A 26,266-nucleotide genomic window follows, 5' to 3' on the forward strand; every position below is an offset into this window, starting at 1 on the left:
AGTGAGAATGCAGAAGGTGCATAAAAGTACACAAATCTGATGGTAGGCAGAAATCTCTAATATTGGGAACCATGTGCTAAAATCTGACATAGAGAAACATCCTCGCTACCACCACAAGACAATAAGACGTAGGAGCAGAGTCTGCTCTGCCATTCAATGAGATCATGGCTGATCTGATAATCAACTCCACTTTCCTGCCTTCTCCCCATAACCCTTGGTTCCCTTACTGATTAAAAATCTATCTCAGCCTCAGATATACTTAACAACCCAGCCTCTACAGCCCTCTACGGTAAAGAATTCCACAGATTGACTACCCTCTGAGAGAAGAAATTCTTCCTCATCTCTGTTTTAAATGGGCGATCCCTTACTCTGAGATTATGCCCACTGGTCCTGGACTCTCCCACAAGGGGAAATAACCTCAGCATCTACCCTGTCAAGCCCCCTAAGAATCTTATATGTTTCAATAAAATCACCTCTCATTCTTCTAAACTCCAATGAGTACAGGCCCAACCTACTCAACCTTTCCTCATAAGAAAATCCCTCCATACCCGGGATCAACCTAATAAACCTTCTCCGGACTGCTTCCAATGCCAGTATATCTTTCCTTAGATAAGGTGACCAAACCTGTTCACAGAATTCTAGGTGAGGTCTAACTAGTACATTTTATGTTTTAGCAAAACTTCCCTATTTTTATACTCCATTCCCTTTGAAATAACCAACATTCCATTTGACTTCCTTATTACCTGCTGAACTTGTATGTTAGCTTTTTGTGATTCATGCACGAGGACCCCCAAATCCCTATTCTTCTTGCCAAAGTGCATAAGCTCACATTTCCCACGTATTCCAAGTTTTTGCCCACTCATTTAACCTGTCTATATCCCTCTGTTTACTCCTTGTGTCATCCTCACCGCTTACCATCCCACTTATTTTTCTATCATCCGTAAACTTGGTGTTAGTCCATTCACTTCCCTCTTCTGATTAATATATATTGTAAATAATTGTGGCTCCAGCACTGATCCCTGTGGCACTCCACTAGTTACAGGTTGCCATCCTGAAAATGCCCCCCTTTACCAACATTCTGTTTTCTATTAATGAGCCAATCCTCTATCCATGCTAATACGCTACCCCCAACAACATTGACTCTTACCTTATTAAGTAGCCTTATATGCGGTACCTTATCAAACGACTTTTAGAAATCCAAACATATTATTTCTACTGGTTCCCCTTTATCTATCCTGCTTGTTACCTCCTCAAATAATTCTAATAAATTTGTCAGGCATGATTCCCCCTTCATGAAGCTATGCTGACTCTGCTTGATTATATTATACATTTCTAAATGCTGTGCTATTACATCCTTTATAATAGACTCCAACATTTTCCCAATGATAGATGTTAAGCTAACTGGCCTATAGTTACCTGTTTTTTTATCTCCTTCCCTTTTTGAATAAGGGTGTAACATTGACAGTTTTCCAATCCTCTGGGACTTTTCCAGAATCTAAGGATTCTTGGAAGATTACTACCAGTGCATCCACTATCTCTGTAGCTACTTCCTTTAATATCCTAGGACACAACTCATCAGGTCCAGGGGACTTATAGGCCTTTAGCCCCATTAGTTTTCCTAGTACTTTTTTTCTGGTGATAGTTATTGTATTTATTTCCTCCCCACCTTTGCCCCTTGATTATTTAGTATTGAAATACTATTGGTGTCTTCTACCGTGAAGACTGATGCAAAGTATTTATTCAACTACTCTGCCATTTCCTGGTTTCTCATTATTATTTCCCCAGTCTCATTCTCTCAGGGGCCTATGTTCACTTTGGCATCTCTCTTTTCATATATTTAAAGAATCTCTTACCGTATGTTTTTTATATTATTTGCTAATTTAACCTCAAAGTTTATTTTCTCCCTCTTTATTATTTTTTTGGTCATCTCTTGTTGGTTTTTAAAACTTTCCCAATCCTCTGGCTTACCACTAATCTTTGCCACATTGTATACTTTTTCTTTTAATTTGATATTATCCTTAACTTCCTTGGTTAACCATGGTTGGTTTACCCCCTTCCTTGAATCCTTCTTCCTCACTGGGATATATCTTTGTTGTGAGTCATTTTTCTTAAACGTCTGCCATTGTTCATCAACCGTCTTTTCTATAGAACTCCTTTCCCAGTCCACTCCAGCCAACTCTGCCCTCATTCCTTTGTAATTACCCTTATTTAAGTTTAGCACAGTTGTTTCCGACCCAAGTTTCTCACTCTCAACTGAATGCTGAGTTCTACCATGTTATGGTCACTGTTTCCTAGGGGACCTTTTACTCTGAGATCCTTTATTAAACTTGCCTCATTCCACAATACCAGATCCAAAATAGCCTGATCCCTGGTTGGATCCATAACATATTGTACCAGGAAACTATGCTGAATACACTCTATGAATTCTTCTCGTGGCTACCTCTGCCCATTTGATTTTCCCAATCTACATGAAGATTAAAGTCACCCATGATTAATGTACTGTGTTTTTTTACATGCCCTCATTATCCCCTGATTTATTCTCTGTCTTACAGTATAGCTACTGTTAGGGGCCTATAGGCTACTCCCACCAGTGTCTTCTCCCCCTTGTTATTTTTTACCTCCACCCATATGGATTCTACATCTTCCGATCCAAGATCATTTCTTGCTATCGTACTTATTCCATCTCGTACTAACAAAGCTACCCCACCACCCTTTCGTTCCTGCCTGTCTTTTCAAAAGGTCACATACCTCTGAATATTTAGTTCCCAGCTTTGATCTCCTTGTAAGAACACCTCCATAATGGCTCTAAGATCATACCCATTAACCTCTACTCGTGTCATTAATTCAGTTATTTTGTTCTGAGTACTACATGCACTTTAAGTAAAGAGCCATTCATTTTGCCTTTTTACCATTTTCCCCCTTTTGACCCTATTTGCTGCTTTTTTTTTATGTTTGTACACTCTGTCCCTTCCTGCCACACTCAGGGCATCATTACCTAAATAGCGACCCTGCAATGCTGCCATACCCTTTTGCTTTGTAAGCCTACAGCCTCCAGAACCCTCCCCCACTCTATTTAATTTAAATCCCTCTCTATAGCCCTCGTTATTCGATTCACCAGGACACTGGTCCCAGCACAGTTCAAGTGAAGCCTGTCCCTCCGGAACAGTTCCCTTCTACCCCAGTATTGGCGCTAGTGCCCCATGAACTGAAACCCATTCCTTCCATACCAATCTTTGAGCCATGCATTTAAGTCTTTACTTTATTTACCCTGTGCCAATTTTCCTGTGGCTCAGGTAGTAATCCCAAGATTATTACCTTGGAGGTTCTGCTTTTTAATTTAGCTCCTAAGCATTCAAATTCTTTCAGCAGAACCTCCTTTCTAGCCCTATCGATGTCATTGGTACCAACGTGGATCACGTTAACTGGATCTGTCCCCTCCCACTCCAAGTTCCTCTCCAGCCCTGAGGAGATATCCTTAACCCTGTCACTGGGCAGACAACACAGCCTTCAGGACTCACGCTCGTGGCTGCAGAGAACAACACCTATCCCTCTAATTATGCTGTCCCCTGCCGTTACTATGTTCCTATTTCCTCCCCCCACTTGAATGGTTCCCCATACCACGGTGCTGTGGTCAGTTCACTCATCCTCCCTGCAGTCCCCGCTCTCACCCACACAGCTTACAAGAACCTCATAACTGTTGAACAATTGCAGAGGCCGAGGATCCTTGAACGCTACCCCGTGGGTCCCCATACCTGCTTTACCTGCAGTCACACCCTCCTGTCGCTGATCACAGACCAAATTTGAATTACCTAATCTGAGGGGTGTGACCAACTCCTGGAGTAAAGTGTCCAGGTAACTTATCCCCTCCCTGATATGGTGCAATGTCTACAGCTCGGACTCCAGCTCCTCAAATTGGACCTGAAGTTCCTCGGGCTGCAGACACTTATTACAGATATGTTCACTCTGGATCACCTTGGTGTCCAGCAGCGCCCACATGCTGCAGCAGCAACACATCACCCATCCTGCTACCACTATCGTATTTAATTTAATTAATTAATTATTCTGCTGTTTACACTTGAAGAATCCCCCGCTGTTAACACTTTATTGTAATTTTTTTTACGCCAGTATCAATCTTATACTTAACAAGCTATTTTGAAGAGAGAGAGAAAAAAAAACGACTAGAGACCTGAACACAAACTAAAGACCTTACTTTTACTTTAAAGACTGGAAATACTTACCAATCCTATTCACCAATCAGTTGCTTTCCCTGCACGCGCGTCATGTTGTGGTTCATGACATTACTTCCGCCGCTGGTCTCACATGAACTCTCCCCACTCTCCCTGCCATTTTTAAAATGAAGTCTCCCCACTCTCCCCGCCCTTTTAAAATGAACTCTCCCCACTCTCCCCGCCCTTTTTAAAATGAAGTCTCCCCACTCTCCCCGCCCTTTTAAAATGAACTCTCCCCACTCTCCCCGCCCTTTTTAAAATGAAGTCTCCCCACTCTCCCCGCCCTTTTTAAAATGAAGTCTCCCCGCTCTCCCCGCCCTTTTTAAAATGAAGTCTCCCCGCTCTCCTCGCCCTTTTTAAAATGAAGTCTCCCCACTCTCCCCGCCCTTTTTAAAATGAAGTCTCCCCGCCCTTTTTAAAATGAACCCTCCTCGCTCCTTTTAAAATGAGCTCCCCCAACTCTGCCTGTTCTTTTTTAAAATGAAGTCTCCTTGCTCCCCGCGCTCTTTTTTAAATGAACTCTCCCTGCTCTCCGTGCTTTTTGTAAAATGGAGTCTCCTCGCTCTCCCCATTCTTTTTAAATGAACTCTCCCTGCCCTCTGCGCGCTTTTTAAGATGAAGCCTCCCCGCTCTCCCTGCTCTTGGTAAAATGAAGTCTCCTCGCTCTCCCAGCTCTTCTTAAAATGAAGTCTCTCCACTCTTTTTAAAATGAAGCCTCCTCACTTTCCCCGCTCTCTTTAATATAAAGTACCCCCACTCTCCGTGCTCTTTTTAAAATGAAGTCTCCCCGTTCTCTGTGCTCTTTTTTAAAATGTAGTCTCCTTGCCCTCCGTGCTCTTTTTAAAATGAAGTCTGCCTTTTCTCCCCACTCTTTTTTAAATGAAGTTTCCTCGCTCTGCGCTCTTTTTTAAAATGAAGTCTCCCTGCTCTTTTTAAAAAAAAACCACAGCCTGGTCTTCCTGGCTGGAGGTTTTTACTCATGGACAGCGCACTCCCAACAGCGCTCCCTACAGGTGCCCCACAGCCCAGAAGTAGATCTTCTGATGTGCTCCAGTAAGGATGATACAAGAGAGATCTTAAAAGAGCAGAAGAGCCCTGTAGATAGCAGGCGAAGCAGCCTTGGAGACCTTCCAGAGACTGCAGCCTAAGCAGATAAGTAAGTAGAGGCCAAATTAAAGGGAGAGGAAGCATCAGCTAGGGCCTTTCCTTCCTTTACTGCAACTTGGAGTTATTATTCCATTACCCCAGGCCTGTCATCGCCTTCTCCTCAGTGATTATGGGATCCAGCAGTAGCAAGGTTGTGCGAGAGGGAATTAGAATAAGAGGCTAGGCTGTGCCCAACCATGTTGGCATTTACATGCAACAGATGGGCAAAGGGCTGGCAAACCCCAAACCTAGCAGGAGGGGACGGGGAGAAGCAGATTAAGGTCAGAAGGGGGAGCAGGTGATAAACCATGTCGCCTTATTCCCGTGTCATTTCCACCACTATCCAGTAAGATTAAGGGTGGGTTAGCTGAGGAAAGTTCAGTTATACAAATACCGGCAACCTCAGGCCAAGGCTGTGCCGGATTTCAGATCTTGCCGGATTTCAGATCTTGCCGTATTTCGGGTTGGGCGGTTCGGGTCAAGCCAGGCTGGGTGTGGTCAATGCTCACTCAGAGTGCAGGAATAGACCAGGGGAGAACTGATGGGCTGCACACCGTGCCGGTGCAGCACCCAGCTGAATTATCCAGATAAGTTGTTTTTTTTAACTCCATTAAAATTGATGCGTGGCACATTTCTAAAGATGTCCGAGTTTCAGTCATCTCTGGCTTTTGGACAGCCAGATTCGAGACACTGTACCGTCCTGTTATGTGGTTCTACTGCAGTCAAGTGCACAAATGTGCGGGAGTCACTTAGTGGGATCACGTAACAGGGCGTGAACATTGTGGTACGACCTCTAAGGTCAGATGAAGCTTCAAGTTTTACAGTCCTCATTGCTTTGATATTTCCCAGTAGTTTCTGTGGTGGCCTCTTCAAAACCAGTCAGTGCTAAGTTACTTGGGACCAGTATGTGTCTGTTCCCATCAATTATATGCCAACTTGCCCTGCAAGCAAAAATTATTGCAGAGGTAATGAAAATACATAGGCTCATGATTATGCTGTGCAGCTGCACAGTTTCAGGCCCATACAGTGAATGAATTTTATTTGTGTGAATTCCCTTTTAGATTTATTCGGGTAGACATATGCCTTTTACCTTGCATCCTTTCATGTCCTCATTCAAGCTAAGCATTCTTTGCCCTGGATCTACTTTGGCAGTATGCAGCCAGGCACCATACTGTTAGGATCGTCAAGCATGAAAGGATTCATCTGTTGGAAATTGTTTGTATGACTGGCTGGGGAAGGTGCTTATCATATCAGAAAATATTGTTGCCTTGCGCCTTGATTCACTGAGGTCCCATATACTTTTCCTGCGGCAGAATCTTCGGGTTGGCGTGCGGGGGCGGGGCCCCGCTCACCGACACGTAAAATGATGCGCGGTGATGTCGGGCGTACGTCCCGACGTCACCACGCGTCATTCAGATATTCAGTTCGGTGAGCGCGCACCGGAGTTGGCTGCGCGCCCACCGAACTGTCAAAGGCCTATTAGGGCCATTTAAATATCAATTAAAAAACTTAACTGAAGAGCCCAGGCGGCCTTTGCATTTATCATGAAACCTCATCCACGGGCGGGATGAGGTTTCCTGAAGGTTTTAAAAATGTAATAAAATTTTTAAATAAAATTCATTCACATGTCCCAGCTCATGTGACACTGTCACATGAGGGGACATGACTTAAATTTTTTTTTGTCTTTATTAAAATTTTTAAAAATCAAACTGATCTCCCTGAGGCACCTCTGTGCCTCAGGGAGATTTCTGCACTCTTTCGCAGCTCTTACAGGTCCCAAATTCTGCATGCACCCTTATCTGCAACTTCCTCCCTTCCTTGCTGCATGAGGTGCTTGAGTAAGGGCAGCACAGGCCCCATACTAAATGTCCTAAATTACTGCCTGATTTCACCGGGTCCCTACAGAAATCTCAAAACTTCTGTGTCAAATTGAGGTTTCTATTCAGACCCATTTGATAAACGAGTAATTAAGGAGCTACATTACAAATTGGTTAGCTTTATCTGATAAATAGAGAAGCAGAGTTGGCATTTCGAATCCGTAAGACCCTTCTTCAAGGGACTCAAAATGTCAACTCTGTTTCTCTCTCCACAGATGCTGTCAGACCTGCTGAGTTTTTCCAGTGTTTTCTGTTTTCGTTTCAGATTTCCAGCATCCGCAGCATTTTGCTTTTATCTGAATCTTTTACCTAGTGTGTTAAATTTCTTTAAACATGTTTTATTGAGCTTGTCTAGAACAGTTTGATCAAGATTATTTTTAATTATTTTTCTATTTATCAGATAAAGCTAACCAATTTGTAATGTAGCTCCTTAATTACTTGTTTATCAAGTGGGTCTGAATAGAAACCTCAGTTTGATACAGAAGTTTTCAGATTTCTGTTGGGTCCTGGTGAAACCAGGCGGTAAGTTAGGCCTAGATTTAGGCCCACAGATCAAGTGCGCACAGTCGGGAGAATTCCCAGCTCCGTGAAGCCAACATCTGAAAATGTCTGACTGAACATCAGATTTTCATTTGGGCGTGGCACAGTTCGCTGGAAGTTAGGCACGGTGCCCCCAGAACGAGTGCAGAGAATGCGGGCTGTGGAGGCGGCTGGGTGGATGCCCTGTCTCGGTGCAATGGCACTGTATCAAAGTTTTTAAAACACAAAACAAACATAAAACAGCCCTCCAGCCCTCACCCCTCAAATCCCCTCAACCACACACACACACACAAACACACTCACTCCCCATGGCCCATCCATACCAACCCATGGCACCTCATCCTCCCCCAGCCATTCCTCATGGCCCCTTATACTTTCCATGCCAACCTATGACCCTCTGGCCATCCCCGTTGGCTCCTCAGACCTTCTATTCCAACCTATGACCTTCTGCCCACCCCCCATGGCCCCTCTGACCCTCCATGCCAACCTAGGCTTCCCCAACACCCCACATGGGCCCCTTTATAGCCCATGCCAACTTAGTGCCAATGCATGCCAACCCATGATCCCCACCCACCACTCTTGACCCTTACACTTCCATGCCAACTCACCCGCAATGAGCAGACCTCAGGACCCATGCTGAGATTGAATAAAATATGGTTCCTCAGTGTCAGTTGGAGACTTTATCTTATAAAAAAACACTTTCATTAGTAAAAACCCATTCACTACATTTGCACTCTTACAGCTACATTACCTGAACCGGAACCTGAATGGGAACAGGACCAACACCCTTGCCGTCGGTGGGGGTTTAAACTAATTTGGCAGGGGGTACAGAGTAGAAGTAGTAGGGGGTGATGCACAGACAAGTATAGAAGAAAAACCAAGTCAGCCTGGAAGGCAGAGTGTATGTAGTCAAGTTAAGGCACAAGGGAGCATGGCAAGGCTGGATGGCATTTATTTTAATGCAAGGAGTCTTGCAAGTAAGGCAGATGAGTTGAGGGTGTTGATTAACACATGGGGATATGATATCATTGCTATGATGGAGACATGGTTGAGCGAGGGGCAGAACTGGCAGCTCAATATTTCGATTTTTAATATGATTAGACAGGATCTGGCCAAAGTGGACTGGGAGCAGCTACTTGTAAGAAAATCTACATCAGAGTAGTCATTCAAAAAGGAAATAGTGAGAGTGCAGGGCCAACATGTCCTCGTAAAGGTGAAGGGTGGGACCAACAAGCCCAGAGAACCCTGGATGTCAATGAATGTATAGGGTTGGATAAGGAAAAATAGGGAAGCTTATGGTAGATACCGAGGGCTCAAAACAGCGGAAGCCCTAGAGGAGTATAGAAAGTGCAGGGGGTTACTTAAAAATAAATTAGGAGAGCGAAGAGGGGGTATGAAAAAACACTTCCATTAATAAAAACCCATTCACTATATTTGCACTCTTACAGCTACAATAAAGGAAATAAAGGAAAATCCAATGTATTTTATAAGTATATTACAGGCAAGAGGATAACCAGGGAAAGTGTAGGGCCCATTAGGGACCAAAATGGCAATCTGTGTGAGGAGCCGGAAGACGTAGGTGAGGTTTTAGATGAGTACTTTGTATCTGTATTCACTATAGAGAAGGACGATGTAGGTATAGAAATCAGGGAGGGGGACTGTGATATATTTGAACAAATTAGCATTGAGAGGGAGGAGGTATTAGCGGTTTTTGTGGGCTTAAAAGTCGATAAATCCCCAGGCCCAGATGAGATGTATCCCAGGATCCTGTGGGAGGCATGGGAGGAGATTGCAGGGGCTCTGACACTAATTTTCAAAGCCTCTCTGACCACAGGAGAGATGCCAGAGGACTGGAGGACAACAAATGTAGTACCATTATTCAAGAAGGGTGGTAGGGACAAACCAGGGAACTATAGGCCAATGAGTCTAACATCGGTAGTAGGGAAATTTTTGGAAAAAATTCTGAAGCACAGAATTAATCTCCAGCCAGAGAGGCAAGGATTAATCAAGGATAGGCAGTATGGCTTTATCAGGGGGAGATCATGTCTAACAAATTTGATTGAATTTTTCCAGGAGGTGACTAGTTGTGTAGATGAGGGTAGTGCAGTTGATGTAGGCTACATGGACTTCAGTAAGGCTTTTGACAAGGTCTCGCATGGGAAACTGTTCAAGAAGGTAAGAGCCCATGGAATCCAGGGCAATTTGGCAAATTGGATCCAAAATTGGCTTAGTGGCAGGAGGCAGTTGAAGGGTGTTTTTGTGACTGGAAGCCTGTGTCCAATAGCATACCGCAGGGTTGAATGCTGGGTCCCTTGCTTTTTGTATTGCATATTAATGATCTAGACCTGAATGTAGGAGGTATGATCAGTAAGTTCGCAGATGACATGAAAATTGGTGGTCTGGTAAATAGCGAGGAGGAAAACCTTAGACTACAGGACAATATAGATGGGCTGGTCAGGTGGGCAGAACAGTGGCAAATGGAATTTAATCCTGAAAAGTGTGAGGTTATGCATTTTTGGAGGCCTGACACGGCAAGGGAATACACAATGAATGGTAGGACCCTCGGAAGTACAGAGGATCACAGGGACATTGGTGTGCAAGTCCATAGATCCTTGGAGGCAACAGGAGAGGTAGATAAGGTGGTTAAGAAGGCATATGGGATACTTGCCTTTATTCATCAAGGCATTGAATAGAAGAGCAGGGAGCTTATGAAGGAGCCGTATAAAACGCTAGTTGGAGTACTGTGTGTACTATAGGAAGGATGTGATTGCACTGGAGAGGGTGCAGTGGAGATTCACCAGGGTGTTGCTTGGGCTGGAGCATTTCAGCTATGAAGAGAGACTAGATAGGCTAAGGCTGTTTTCCTTAGAGCAGAGAAGAATAAGGGGGGACCTGATAGAGGTATACAAAATTACGAGCGGCATAGATAGGGGAGATAGAAATAAACTTTTCCCCTTAGTGGAGGGGTCAAAAACCTGGGGGGCATAGATTTAAGGTAAGGGGCAGGAGGTTTAGAGGGGATTTGAGGAAAAATCTTTTCACCAAGAGGGTGGAGGGTATCTGGAACTCATTGCCTGAAAGGATGGTAGAGGCGGGAACCCTCACAACATTTAAGAAGTATTTAGATGAACACTTGGAATACCATAGCATACAGGGCTGGAAAATGGGATTAGAGTAGATAAGGGCTTGATGACCAGCGCGGACATGATTAGCTGAAGGGCCTCTTTCCATGCTGTAAAATTCTATATGTCTCTATGACATTATCCCTTATTCAAACAAATATTTCATTTAATTGCATAATCCCTTATAAAAACGAATTTTGGAATTCAAAGAGTCCATAACCACTTGGAACTGTCAATCAAACAGTGAAGTAGCAGGCATCTTACTGTAGTAATGGACTGTTGTGAACCAGTCATGTTGCACTAATCCAGTGATAGTAACCCTAAGACTTGTCAACGGACAGAGTGAAATAGCAAGCACTGATTTGGAATATTGGTTCAGCAGTGGGGTGGTTGTGCTGAGGAGCCCTTCCCTTCCTCAGCTCCACAGGAGGTTTAGATTAACTTCCTCTATCCTCCTGCATGACTCCAAGGTCTGGATTTTCATTACAGCAGAGCAGGATATGGTGGTTACAACTTGGCAGGGAAGGGAGGTGAAATACAGAGAGCATCTGTAAAAAGCTAAAACAGCAGGAGTGTGAAGGGAGAGAACAGGGCTCAACTCATCCACTGAACGTCATCAATAACCAGCGCCCATGGGTTTTTTTTTCTTTATTCATTTATGTGATGTGGGCATCGCTGGCTAGGCCAGCATTTATTGCCCATCCCTTATTGCCCTTGAGAAGGTGGCGGTGAGCTGCCTTCTTGAACCACTGCGGTCCATGTAGTATAGGTACACCCACCATGCTGTTAGGGAGGGAATTCCAGGATTTTGACCCAGTGACAGTGAAGGAATGGCAATATATTTCCAAACCAGGATGGTGAGTGACTTGGAGGGGAACTTCCAGATGGTGGTGTTCCCCTGGGCCTGCTGCCCTATGCTGTAAATTCTATGTTCAGAATGTTTCCTTAGAAAAAGTGACATTGGCCATAACCACAAACCCAGGCTGCTAATAAGAGAGGAAAGAATGGGGTCACAGCCATGGTGTGGGGACAAGAGGGGCAATTATGCAGAGTGAAGGCAGGGTTCCTAAAAGTTTGGGTCATTATCACAGACCCAGAGAAACTGCAGGCTGCTAAACTGGAAAATGGAGAACTTAAAATAAGGCATAGGTCGTTTTCAAAAGATAGGGAAGGAAATAAGCGGTTCATTCGGAAGTTGCTCTGTTATGAATAGGACACTGAAACCTTACATCCATTACCTTCATTCCAATATTTCACTTTGACAATAAAACTTGTCACAGTTCACTTAGGACCTAAATATACTGGGGCAGATCCACCCAGAGGCCAGGGTATGGACCGTCACGAGGACTCTCAGCTTTCAGGTTACAGCCCCTGCTTTTCAACATAAAGTTACCTGGCATATTTAATATGGAAATTGCGTATTACAGCATCATTTCAGATGCTGTATGCAAATGTTGACATTGTAAAATGGATTTTCCTATGGGCGGAGCCTGATATTGGGCTCTCAATGCAATTTGAATTGAAATGTAGGGGCCTATTCTTTTATATTGATATACAATAGGTTTTAATTAGGATTACCCCCCAGATAAGCTGCATATGTTCATCTACTTAGAGTCAACTGCATCCTCCCTTTTGTATTTTTTCAGTCATTTGACTAAGGATGTAAGTGGCACTTTTTAAAAAATTTGATGCTCAGAATTTTCTGCCCTGTGAAAACAGCCTGTGCCTTGTTTTAAACTCTTGATATTGATCTTGCAGCTTATCAGTTGTCAGCTTCTCTGGGCCTGTTTAGTGTTGGTCACACTGAACAATAGATACTCCATTGTTACAACAAGGATTGGCTGATGGTTAAGTCTAACCTCACACGAATCACAAAGAACAGGTCACCTCTGTATTTCATGACTTCATTGGGCGGGATTATCCCAGATTTGCACTAAGTGCGGTACTGGGCGAGTAAAACACAATGGCTGCTTTTCACACCGTGTCGTCCAAAACCCGCCACATTAATTATGCATTCCTGGGAAATGCACCGTTTCCATGATGGGCGAGCTCTCATTCGCCCACCATGCCACCACCTCACCACTTCAGCACGCCGGGTGCCATTTTTAAAGTGCAACTGTGCGCAAACCTCTCAGTGCTTCCAGCCCGGGACTGGACAGGACGGCCCCGAAAGGCAAAAAGACTGCAGCACCCCCGGTTTAGTGACACATCCTTCAAGTGCCTTTTGGATGCCGTGGAGGCCCGCCATGATGTCCTCTACCCCTGCTCTGGCCACAGGAGGGGCAGTAACATTACCATTCCAGCATGGTAGGCGATGGCAGTGGTGATCAGTGCCAATGCACTGAAGAGGTTGACCATCCAATGCAGATAGAGGACAAATGACCTAATCCGTGCTGCCAGGGTATGGCAACCATCTCATCACTCTAAACTCAAACATATAAGCCCATCACACATGCATTGGCATCTCACTCACTGCCAGCTCAAGGGATATCACCACTCATTCTTTCACACACATTCTCACATCTCCATCTGGCCTCATCTCCTCTGGAGACTGCCTCCTCAGCCCTCACCATCTTGAGGCCACTTGCACAGATCCACTTGTACCCACCACACACCCTGGGATACCCCCCTTCCCCAGTATAGCCCTCACCCTGCAGCCTCTTCCCTTGTCTGAGGTCACTTCTCCCCCTTCCCTAAGAAAGCCCTAGATTTGCAGCCGTACAAAGCCACCCCCGCCTTATGGCTGGTCTGGTAGGCAGAGACCTGCCCATGAGCCCCCTAAAAGTGATGTGATGCGCTCTGCGAAGCCTGGAGCTGATGACTGCGAGTGCTGCCTGAAACAAGATGAACAAACAAACCTCAAGGTCCCAAGTGAAGTGCAGCTCGCCAGGTGCACGTCACTTATGTGGAGCTGTGAAATATGTCGGCGTGATTGCACAATGTAGGTGGACAATCCAGCCAGTGGGGGGGTGGGGGAGGGGAACGAGTCCAGCGGGCTGACCTTATAATGATATGCTGATGTATTACAATAAGGTCCCCAACATCCAATGGCGGGGAACGCGGCTCGCTGAGGGGACGATTGCAAACTGGTTTCACGATGTTGTGAAACCAATTTTTGGCCTTCTTGCCATATTGTCCACTCACGTCACCGAACACACCCAACGCCAGCGGGCACACTCACTTCCTGAAGTCATCCTGTTGCATTCATCTTCCCCGACCTAAACAACAAAGTAGGTCTCAGGCCACTGTGAATGGCACTGTATAGCTAGCCACTGAGAGCATTGTGATGATGCCATAGATAGGGAGCGCCACATCATTTCCTCACCCTTTCCTTTCTGATTGGGAACTACCTGGATTACACTTCCTCATGATCACTTAACTGAGATAGAGAGCCTACGCTGGGGGAGGGGGAAGTATGGACCCCTCACACACCTTTCTAAGCTATTAGCCAATTTGCTGTCCCATTATGCTGCATCTCAACTTTCCATTTAATTATATGCAATTATTTCCATTTGTCAATAGTTACATAGTATAAATGTATGATGTATTGCAAAAAGAAACTTTGCTTATGACCCAGCCAACATAGCCATGGGTAGGGGTGTATCTCTCCCAGAATTTTTTTTCCTGGAGTACCCTGAAACTCAACTAAGTTGGAAAAGCTCAGAATATTTCCTGGAGGTGTTCTACATAGAGCAGAATTTTACAATCAATGGACGTTTGAATGGCTCGCTGCATTTTATGGCCCCGCTCTACTGCGATGGGGGCCGTAAAATTCTGCCCATAGACTGTAGAACATTCTATGAAGTGCACTGGACCATTTTTTTGAATGTATTCTTGGGTTGTGAGCATTACTGGCAAGGCCAGCATTTGTTGCCCATCCCTGATTGCTCTTGAAAAGGAGGTGGTGAACCGCTGCAGTCCATGTAGTCTACTTCCACATTGGTGCTAAGGAGGGAGATTCAGGATTTTAACCCAGTGACAATAAAGGAACAGCGATATAGTTCTAAGTCAGGATGGTATGTGGCTTGGAGGGGAACCTGCAGATGGTGGTGTTCCCTGGAGGTGCTCTAAAAACAATCAAGCTGCTATCCTTGTTCTTCTAGGTGCTAGAGATCACGGGTTTGGAAGGCACTGTTGAAGGAGTGTTGGCGAGTTGCTGCAGTGAACCTTGTAGATGGTGTGCAATGCTCTCACTGTGCACCAGTGGTGAAGAGCGTGAAAGTTTAAGGTGTTGGATGGTATGCCAATCAAGCAGGTTCCTTGGCTTCACAGAGTTCAGGGGCTCCAAAGAGAATGCTCTCCATTGCAACAAACAACCAAATCACTATGTCAACCAGCCGGATATTTTTCAGATTCCAAGTATTTCTACCTGTCACCTATCAGTATTTGGACTTTGTCTCACCTCTCACCCTGAAGGTACTTACTGTAGCTGCATTATGGTCTCATGGGCAGCCATGCAGTACTATTCCCAAATGGTCAGCCTTCATGTTTGAACATGGATAGCCAGTGTTGGGATGCGCTGCATAACATTTGCACACCGATACTTTCCAGCAAAGGTTTTTTTGAAGAAGTGCTGTGCTAATTATATAGTTCTCTAGTCACTGCTTGCTGTTCAGGAAAATGATCCTTCATACCAAGGTCTTACCCAGGTTACTTGAATCAATTTCAACTGTCTTCTGTCCAGGATATTTTTTCATTCATCATCTTTCAGGATAAAGAGCAATTGAATATTATGGCTGTCAAATCTCATAAGAATAGATGAATTCTCTGTGGTTCAGCTCTAGTTAAAAAAGGTATTCTATTATTGGACGCTGGGAATGATTTGTCACCTAGACTACTGAAACTCAATTTCTGTGAAAAACTAAGGATTGGATTAATTGTTAATAAAAATGTCTATGATACATGACATTGACATTGCAGGAAGTATTGGCCTGATTGCAATAAGTGAGATTGAGTGAGTAGTTGTCATTGAACAATGCTCAGATGTTCATTTCATGAGTTTGAAATCTACTCCTTATCACATTGCCAGAATAATTCTTCATCACTCTTACCATTATTTGTTTAATCAACTGGAATTGTTGACATCATGGGCCCAGTTTTAACTCTGTAAGCGGAGGGTTTGAGTGAGTTAAAATCTCGCCCAGTGAATCCGTTTATATGTATGAAGTTCAGTCTAGGTGAGGAGTAATGGCCAGTGGTAAACATGTTCCTTACAAAACTTCAGTGAGAATCCATTGAGGTGAAAGGGACAATAAAAGCTGACTTGAGCTGATGGTAGAGCTGATCGATAAGACTTGTTATTGTCTTTCCACCATTGCAATGTTCTAATCTTGCCTTTTTCTTCTGTTTCCTGGTTGTAAGGAGTTACCTTGGTCCTCAGTAGCTCCACCACTAGAACCCTGCTTCTCACGCCCTGCCAGACCAGCCAACCAACGTCCACCGTCACGATGGGCTTCGCGCTCCCCCTCTGCTTCCCGGTCTTCGTCCTCTGGGGATTTAGCTTGCGCTGGGCAACCCAGAAGCAGTGAAGCACATGCATCAGAGTCACGTCACGACACAGAGCACAAGAGTGCATGATCCACGGGTCAATAATAAGGAGCACTGAAATTCACGTTCACAGCAACTCTACAAAGTGGCCGATCCCAGTCAGCAATTGAAGTTCTATGGATTCGACAGATCAGAAATGGAGAAGTAAATGTTGTGTAGCAGACCTATCAAACAATGGATATGCCTGTACTGCAAATTGAGACCAGCCAGCATCCATTGGCTGTAAAGATGGAGATTTCTTTGCTTGCAGTTTAGGAGTCTTTGTTATTTTTTTCATTAGCCATTGTGGAGAGTAGACAAAGTGGTTTGAAATGTATGCAGAAAAGACCATGAAGGGCCCCCTCCCGCTTCCATTTCTTCCACCATTTAAAATGTTCGGTGAGGATTTGTTCTTTCGTTGCTGCTTTCAGGAAGAAGCCAAGTTAAATTTTTAATCCATGTGATGTGTATTCAGTGTAGTTTTCCTGGCAGCTGGAAACCCAGTGGTAACAGCGCTGAGCCCCTTGTTGAGGTGGAGAACACAAGTTTAACGCTCACAGGGCTACTTGTTAGCCAGATCTGTGATGGCAGTTGGGATGAGTTTCTTGGACCAGACTGTTGGCTATAGGATCTTACGTTCCACCAGTGGGCAAGGGGGAGAGATGGCAACCCACATGGTTGGTCCCCGTCCAGTCAAGGTTGCGCCTTCTGTTTTGCTGACCACTGAGCAGCGGTGGATGTAACGGTGGCTGTGGAGATGTCTACAGCTCAGATGGCTCTGCCACCCATGAAGGTTGCATGGAGACATTAGGTCAAGTCAAGTGGGGGAATTTTCTTCCCGGTGAAAAATTCCAATAAATGCAAAAAAAAAACGTTAAAAAATATTATCTACAATAAAATTTGTAACTATTATATCAACAAAGTCTTGTAATTCATTGCTTACATTAGTATCCACAGTGTTACCATACAGCGTTGCACACCTCAATATGACGGTTATAGTGTCCAGGTATTTGCCCGTAAAATGTAGACTCCATATAACAGGAAGAAGAGAAGGAAATCAGAATCCTGAGAGGTTGAAGGGGTTGGAGTGGTCTCTCAGTAATTTGGGCTGCCTTTTTTTTTTACATTGCACTGTATTGTTTTTCATGTAAAATAGTCCTAATAATATTCTTTTACAAAGCATTAATTTTATTCTACATTTGATGCCAGTGAAACTTTGTAAAGTGCTTTATATTGATTGAAGCATTAGTTATATTGTTGCAAAGAGCCGCCAGTGCACTCGATGAAAGCGAGCTGCAGCGTACATATGTAGGGACAAGAAAAAGAAGTTATATCGAATAGAGTTTTTTATTTTCTTTTGCTAGAGCAAAAGGCAGAAAAAAAGAGATACAGACAGTCTTAATAAGTTAGATGTAAGATGGTACAATACTTGACTTGCATGCCATTGGGTCCATAGCACTTTAGTGCATGTATATAGCTACTGTACCCCAACATCACTCATAAATATGAGGAACAAAAGGACAAAGAATCCACTGTAATGAAGTTGTGAGGTTAATCATGTACTGTATTTTAATTATTGGTGTTTCTTGCATTAACTAGGGAGAAAGCATTTTTAACTAAATTATTGTAACAGTTCGACTGTCTGTGTACAGCATTGATAATTTTTGGAAAATATTGAAATATTGTTCAAACTGAATATTGTCATGGATGTCTTTAGGGTTCAGTGTAAGAGATAACTTACCCGTAAATAAAAGTCCGAATTTCCAACATCTGATGTTGCCTTTCAAATTCATTTGGAGTGGAAGTGTGAAAGAGATAATCAATATAATGCCTCAGGCCCATCATCGTGAGCCTATGCATGACCAGAACTGCTAGCAACCATAGTGGCTCAACCACGCGTTAGGATAGTAAATTGTTAGAAGAATGTACACATTTGAACGATTAAAATTATTTCAACTCCCAACTTTTCTGTTCCATTTCAGGGCAGGGAATTTAGGGAGGGAGTTTTATGGAACAGCTAAAAGAACTACCCCAATAGTGAACTGGAACAGAAAATGCCCAGCAAGCCACATGTATAGGAAATGAAGGATTTGGGACAGAGGCTAAAGGTAAAGAAGGCCAAAGTGTTTGGCAGGCAAAACATTAGAGGGAATTTGAAATCAATACAAATACAAATGGGGCCCAGTGAATATCAATGAGGATTTGAATAATAACTGAGTAGGATATAGAGTGAGGCACAATGTGGGGAAGGGGTGGAGTACTGAATGAGTTGGACTTCATGAGAGGTGAAAGTTTGGAGGTCAGAGAGTTGAAGAAATCTAGAATGGAATCGTCCTGGATTTGCAGTAAGTGCAGTAGCGGACAGGAAAAAGGATGTTTTACCCGTCGGCCGCAATAGCTTTTCACGCCGTATCATCCCATTCCCACCTCATTATTAATTCATTCCCAGGAAACACGCCAGGTCGCTGGCAGGGCGCCTCTGATTCACCCGCCCCACCGTCACTTCAGGCCTTCAGTAATCCGGGCACCATATTTAAAAACCACTCCTGCACAGAGCTAGCTCTCTTCAACAGATAGGAAGCTGCTGGGAACTGACAGCTGCCAAAGGGAGGAAACATGCTGCCCCCAGATTCAGCGATGCCCCCCTTGAGCGCCTACTGGACATAGTGAAGACTCACAGCAAAGCCCGCTACTCCTACTCTGGGCAAAGGCCAGCAAGCAAGGTCACCAATCCACCGTGGGAGGCAGTGGCAGCGGTGGTCAGCGCCAGCGCCCTGCAAAAGAGCCATCCAGTGCAGAAAGAGGATAAATGTATTCATCCGTTCTGCCCGGGTAAGTCAATCTTCTCATCACTCAACTCACAAACCCATCACACATCCACAGGGATCTCACACCTCAAGGGACAACATCACTAACTCTCACACACACCCTCACATCTCCATCAGGCTCATATCCTCTCGATCTCGCATCCTCATCCCGTCCACCACACAAACATTCCACACAGTGCCATGCTTCCTGCTCACACTCTCTCCATCTGTTTTCACGCAGGAGAAGCTGGCTCACAACAGCAGGGAGAGGTCCCAGACTGGGGCTGGAGTGGCTCACATTAGGGCCCTCACTCACTTTGAGGAATGTGCCATCGCGCTGACTGGCGAGGACGTGGACCGTGCCTGCAATGACAGTGAAGTTGGTGGCGAACGCCCATGTGAGGATCCTGCATCACATCATCTCTCTCTCAATGCAACTGAGTGCTCTCTCTCCTGCTTTTGACTCTGATGCCATGCACTAATCATCTCTACTTTAGTTCACGAGGAGCTCTGTCAAGTTACCAACACCCTCAGCCAGCCAGTCCCTCAGCTCCATCCACGTCCTCATCTCCAGCCAAGAGGACACTTCCTCCATTGTAGAGCTGGAAATAAGCACCCGGAAGACCTGTAACAGCGCTTACCCACACCCTCCACCAGTGCAGAGTCACACAACTCGGTAGGACCTAGATCTAGAGGAGTCTTAGGTTCACAATCTGATGATCACCACACAGCCACATGTCCGCAATAGGAGGAGACAGGACCAGCTGAGCTCCCCGGCACTTGGAGGAGTCAGATGACGGGTTTCTGGATTCGGCCTTCCAACTCATTGTGGAGAGTCAGCAGAAGGTGTGGGAACATCACACAGAGCTGTTGGAAGCCCTCAACAGAGTGGCACATGAGTCAGAGGATTGCGTCCGCCTGCTCTCTGATGAAGTGGTACCCACACATATGCGTATGGAAGCCTCCATAGGAAGGATGACGGACACCATCGAGACCCTGGTCCAGCAGAACACGGAGATGCATGTAGACCTGCACTCAATTGTGGTAGCCATGGGTGAGTTCCTGCAGTGGAATCGTAACAGGGAAACAGGGCACCTCAAAGTCCCTCCAGGAGCCCCTTCCCTTTAAGGAGTCAGGCCAGGGCCCTCGGGCACCCAAAGGGAGGAGGAGCAGCAGCTGGACACCCCTGAGCCATCCACTGAGGAATCTCAGAGGCTGTCATCTCCCTCTGAGCCCCTTTTGTGACCCGCTCAGCCTCGTCCTCTGTCACCACCGAGGAAGCAGCTGGCCGACAGGAGGACATCTGCAAATCGGGACCCTCAAGGCTTCGGATCTCCAGAGGACGCACGGCAAAGTCATCAGAGGCAACAGGGCCAACCATTGCACAGGCTGTCTCCACCCCTGCTGCAGATGTCAGGGCAGCACCTAGAAGAAGCGGTAGGCCTAGGAAAGTTAAGAATCTCAGATCACAAGTGGTTGCATGGATGAACACATTTTGTCACTTTATAATCTGAAAATATATTCACTTTAAACTGAGTAATGCGTGATGTTGTCTTTCAGCTTCATTTACAGGCTTTGTGAGTCCTCCCCCTGCATCTCACAACCACTAGCAGTTCAGCTGCACACAACCGGACCACGAGTGATTCTGGAGGGGGAAGTGTGTGTGTGACAGGGCCTTTCAGAGCCTTGTGCAAGCACTCTCTCCCACACACACGGAGCCTTCATCCATCACACTCATCTCACTGTCCCGAGCATTTTCAATGCTGCCTGCTGGGGTTCTCTTTCAGTTGTCCATCTGAGCCGACCTGCATCTCCGCCCACCCACTGATCACACTCCCATGCAGCACCTGTACCCATCCAACACGAGGCTCCACTCACCTTCAATTTCAGAAGCATGGTTGTTGTAAGGTTTGTTTTCAGCTCCCCCGTCCTTTCCCCCATCACTGTTGATGCCACCCCCCCACCCCCGGCATCACCTTCCACCTCCTCATCATCACCCACCAACCAGAAACCTTTTCTTTCCAGGATGTCCAGGTGAATGTGCACGTTCCCTATCTTCCCGGATATCCCAACTCCATCACATTGACCTCCCTGACCTCCTCCTTCCCACCCCCAGGGTCTGTGTCTGCCTCCAAATCCCCACCCACCACCTTCACCAACCGTTCTACCGCTACCGCCGCACCCTCACCCTCCCACCCTACTGGCTCCCTCTGCCCCCCCCACCCCGTTCCTTCCTACCACGCCTACCCTCAGTTCGCTCCCAGGAGGCAGCCATCAGCTCCACATACCCCTCCCTTGCACGTTCACCTGACATCCCCCTCACTCCCTTACTCCCTCCTCCCAGCAGACTCCTTCCTGTCGCCGCACTCCTTCCCCCGTCCGAACTCTTTCCTCCCCCGGAATCCCTGCCTCCCCAAACTGTTCCCTCCCCTGCAACATCCTGGCCCCTCAGAACTCCTTCCCTTACTCCTTCCTCCCGCCTTAAACCTACCTCCCCAGTTGCTGCATTCTCCCCGTTACACCCTCCTCCTCCTCCCCAGTATTCCCACCCCACCCTCCCAACGTCTTCCCCGACACCTTTGTTCCGTACCTCTCAACCTCACCACTCCCCCAACACCTTCCCCTCCCCCGCCCGATTCCAGCGCCACAAACCCCCTGCCCCCCTGGTACACCTTCCTCCTCCACTCACAGCTGGACCTCCCTCTCCCCACCTCGACGATCATCCCGTAGCAGCCCATGACCAAGACCCCGGTGCCCCAAAGCAGAAGCCAGACATCAACATTGACTTCCCACCTTCGGAGAGCTGCTCTGCAGCAGAGCCACGTCCATGAGAATCCACCCAGCATGCGATGCGAGTGTTCCCCTAGGGTCCGGCAGCTGTAGGGCTCCAGCATCTTCTGCTCCCCGGATGCCTGCGATCTGAGCAAGGCCCTAACAGTAAGTCCCAGGTTCTGCACATCACACTTGTCAAGGTGCTTTCCACTGACATGCCCAGATGATCCAGCTTGGCGGAGGCGAGGGGGGAAGGTTCCGGTGAGCAGGGCCTATAATGATATGCAGATGTATTAAAATGACAAGCTGGATTTTCAGCTCGGTGTGCGGGCTCGCACCCGGCGCGCACGAGCGTGAAATAGCATGGGATGGCGACAGGCGAGCATCCCGACGTCACCTCACACTCGCGCGATATTCTGGTCGGCGGGCACGCACGGAAGTCAGCATCGAGCCCGCCGACAATTAGGAGGGCTGCTGAGCCCATTAATCTATTAACTAAAGTGAACTATTCCCTGCCCATCCAACCTCACGGTTGGCGGACAGGCAAATAGGCCAAGCAGCCTTTGGTTTTTTGAGGAAAACTAACCCGCGGGCGGGATGAGGTTCCCGATGTTAATTAAAAATAAAATAAAAAGTTTTTTAGAACTCATTTTCAACATGTCCCTAATCATGTGACAGAATCACATGGAGGGACATGTTTTCCTATTTTTTCAAAAAACGTTCACGTTTCATGTGAAAATCTTCCACTCCCTGAGGCAGCTCTGTGCCTTCAGGGAGCTTTCACTGAGCGCACCTGCGTACATACGCTGACTTCTGTGCTGGCCCTGTTCCCCAACCCCACCCAGGCAGCGCTGAACGTTTCAGCGCACGATTGATGCTGGTTGACCATTAACTGGCCATGAAATCGCGGTCAGGGCCCGATCGCGGGTGGCAGGTCGTTGCGCAGCCTCTCCCGGGCCCGCCCACCGGTCCTGCATGGCGAGGGGAAAATCTTCCCCGATGTTCCCGACGCGCGGCAGCGGGAAAGGCGGCCCACCATTGACGGGCGGAGTGGACGATCACAAGCTGGCTTCACGGCAACATGAAACCGATTTTTGGCCTTCTCACCATGTTGCCTGCTCACGCCCACCATGCCACCCGACGCCAACAGGTTGGAAAATTCCAGCTGCAGTCTGGAGATGACAATAGCATTGATTCAAGATTTTTATGTGACCATAGAATGATTCAGCACAGAAGGAGGCCATTTGGCCCATTGTGCCTATGTGAGCTCTTCAATGGAGATATCCAACTAGTCCCAGTCTCCCCACTCTTTCCCCGTAGGCCTGCAATTTTTTCCCTTCAAGTATTTATCCAATTCCCTTCTAAACGTTACCATTTGGATCTGTTTGTGTCATCCTTTCAGGCCGTGCTGTAATGTGACAGAGGATGAGGAAAGACCACCAGGGCCCATCAATATTCACCCCATCCTCTAGATGGTGAAGGCATTCTGCACAAAGTGTAATTCTCACCTAAACATTAAACGCTGCTACCTTGTGATAGGTAATTTTTAGTGGTGGAAACAAGATTTTAAATCTTGGTCAAGCAGGACACCAAGATTGCCAACAATCTTATGTAACCCCAAAGAGTAAGTGCAAAAGGATGGAGTAAGTGGCAAGACTCCAGTATTTTTGGCATGGGGAAGAATATGATGACTGCTTTTTTTCGAGTGTTCCATTGGAGGAAATTCTGACTCATTGACAGCTTGCTATAAGACAATCTGGTCACACAGGAATAGCTGTGGAGATGAGGAAAGAGGTGTAGTGGTATATTGAATTTTCTTGCATTCAGATAAGGCTCTAACCTTGGAGTAGGCTAATACATTATTTGCCCAGTACTTTATTTGCAACAGCAGCATAACATCTGCAAGCAATACATCTACACACACACACAAATAGGAAACCTCTCAGGAATTTCCAGGGAGTAACCATAAAACACTTGGGAACAGAGTACCCAAAGCCCTCAGTGCAGTTTGCATACTTATACCAGAACAAAGATATACTCATTAGCATCCATCATCATGACACAACATGGCCTCTCATGCATGTTAAATGTCTTCCCTTCAGAAAACCGGATTATTCCAGTTCTGTCACCAGGATCTCTCATACGCAACTAGTTACCTCCTGTCTTTCACTTACTTAACCCTTTCCTGTTGTTTCTGACTTCTTCACTCCTTTGATATGTTCTCGTCCCTATTAGAAAAAAAGAGTTAGCGATTTCTAGACAATATTGGATAACAGCATTCAGTGCTTTTCCAATATGTGCCCTGCATGAGAACACTGCATGCACTCCCTGCAACAAACATTGATTGAACCTATTCACTGCAAACAAGGCAGATCTGGGCACCATCAGCACAGAGAAACTGAATCCATGGCTAGAGATGATTAAAGAAGCGACATCCAAATGAGGAAAAGGAGGCAGCTAAGGAAGAAAACTTGAGGTGAATATGCAGGACTATGAGGAGAAACCTTTACCAGAAATGCCATGGCTGCATTGGGATAGGTTGAACTGGAATGAAACAGAAGGGGTACCATGGAGGCAAGCCATAGAGGTGGTGGAGAAGAGATTGAGGATAAGAAATCACCAAATGTACTTAACCATCTGAGTTGCCCCTTCCATAACTTCCACTGTCATGTAATCATAGAATCATTGAATAGTTTTAGCGCAGAGGAGGTTATTCAGTCTCTTGTGTCCGTGCTGGCCGACTGCAAGCTCTTCCTACCAAAATGAATCACTTCACACCTCTCTGCATTAAATTTCATCGGTAACATGTCCGCCTATTCCACCAGACTGCCCATGTCCTTTTGAAGTTCATGACTATCATCCTTACAGTTCACAATACTTCCAACTTCTGTGTTATCTGCAGATTTTGAAACTGTCCCATGTACACACATATTATACAGCATCTAATTATAACCATTGAAGTTGACAAGCTCTTTTAAACTTCACTGTTAATAGGTTCACAATTCCGCAACAAACTTACCCCAAGGTTCACAACTCCTCTGAGATGCTCCAAATCATGTCAAAGAATCACAGAGTTGTTACAGCACTGAAGGAGGCCATTTGGCCCTTGGTGTCTGCCCCAAACCTCCGAATGAATAACGTACCTAGTACTAGAACCCCATGTTCTCCCCTTAACCCTGCGCATTCTTCCTTTTCAGATAATAATCCATTCCCCATTGAATGCCTTGATTGATTCTGCCTCCACCACACTCCCTGGCAGTGCATTCCAGATCTTAACCACTCGCCGCATCAAAAAAATTTCTCCTGGTGATGCCATTGCTTTTTTTGCCGATTACCTGAAATCTGTGCCCTCTCTTTTTCAATCCTTCCACCAATGTTTCTCCCCATCTATTCTGTCACGACCCCTCATAATTTTGAATTCCTCTATCAAGTCTGCTCTCAACCTTCTCTTCTCCAAGGAAAACAGTCCCAACTTTTCCAATCTATCTGCGTAACTGAAGTTCCTGGAACTGTTCTCGTGGATAGTTTCTACACTGTCTCTAATGCGTTCACATCTTTTCTAATGTATGATGCCCAGAACTGGACGTAATTTTCCAGTCGAGATCAAACCAGTGCTTTATACAAGTTCAAAATAACTTCCTTACTCTTGTACCCTCTGCCCCACTAATAAAGCCTAAGATATGGTATGCTTTATTAACCCCGCCCTCAACCTATCCTGCCAATTTCAAAGACATATGCACATACACACCCAGGTCCCTCTGATCCTGCATCTCCTTTAGAAGTCTCCTCGTAAAATGGGCCAAACTCCACGGAACGGCCCAATTCCCCGCAATGGATCAGTAGCTATCCACACCCTTATTCCAGGCCACAGAAATCCCACAGGCCGGGAATGGGGACAGGAATCCCGGAATTGAGTCCTGCCTGACATTTTTAAATCCCCCGCCTCCATTCTGACACATATGGAGGCATGAAAATCTGGGCGTCAGTCTTTGTACAGAATAAATGACCCATGTTTATAAAGATGGGGATCCCAGCACCATGCATCCAACTATTTTTTTAAGTATTGCTGAAAGAGACATGTCTAAGCTTTTTGTCTTGCACTCATCAGGACACTTTGAGGAATACCAATATAAGGGGGAAAACAACTATTTATACTGTATGCTTAGAGAGTGCTGATTGGTTGGCAAGTATCATTGCCTTGGAGAATGCACCAGTGATGGTGACTGACAGTTAACTGCCAAGCATTT

At 45.8% G+C, this 26,266-nt stretch overlaps 1 protein-coding gene across 1 annotated transcript in view; it reads left to right on the forward strand.

Annotated features, from left to right (window-relative positions):
• Positions 1-18,209, forward strand: part of mtcl1 (microtubule crosslinking factor 1) — a 224,296-nt gene extending 206,087 nt beyond the window's left edge. The window contains exon 14 of the mRNA XM_078541012.1: positions 16,276-18,209. Within this exon, the coding sequence (XP_078397138.1) occupies positions 16,276-16,491 (216 nt within the window). The 3' untranslated portion in view covers positions 16,492-18,209. The remainder of the gene's footprint in view (positions 1-16,275) is intronic.
• Positions 18,210-26,266: the final 8,057 nt, after the last annotated feature.

The sequence above is a fragment of the Cetorhinus maximus genome, chromosome 4 (assembly GCF_964194155.1).
Source record: "Cetorhinus maximus chromosome 4, sCetMax3.hap1.1, whole genome shotgun sequence".
Lineage (NCBI taxonomy): Eukaryota > Metazoa > Chordata > Chondrichthyes > Lamniformes > Cetorhinidae > Cetorhinus > Cetorhinus maximus.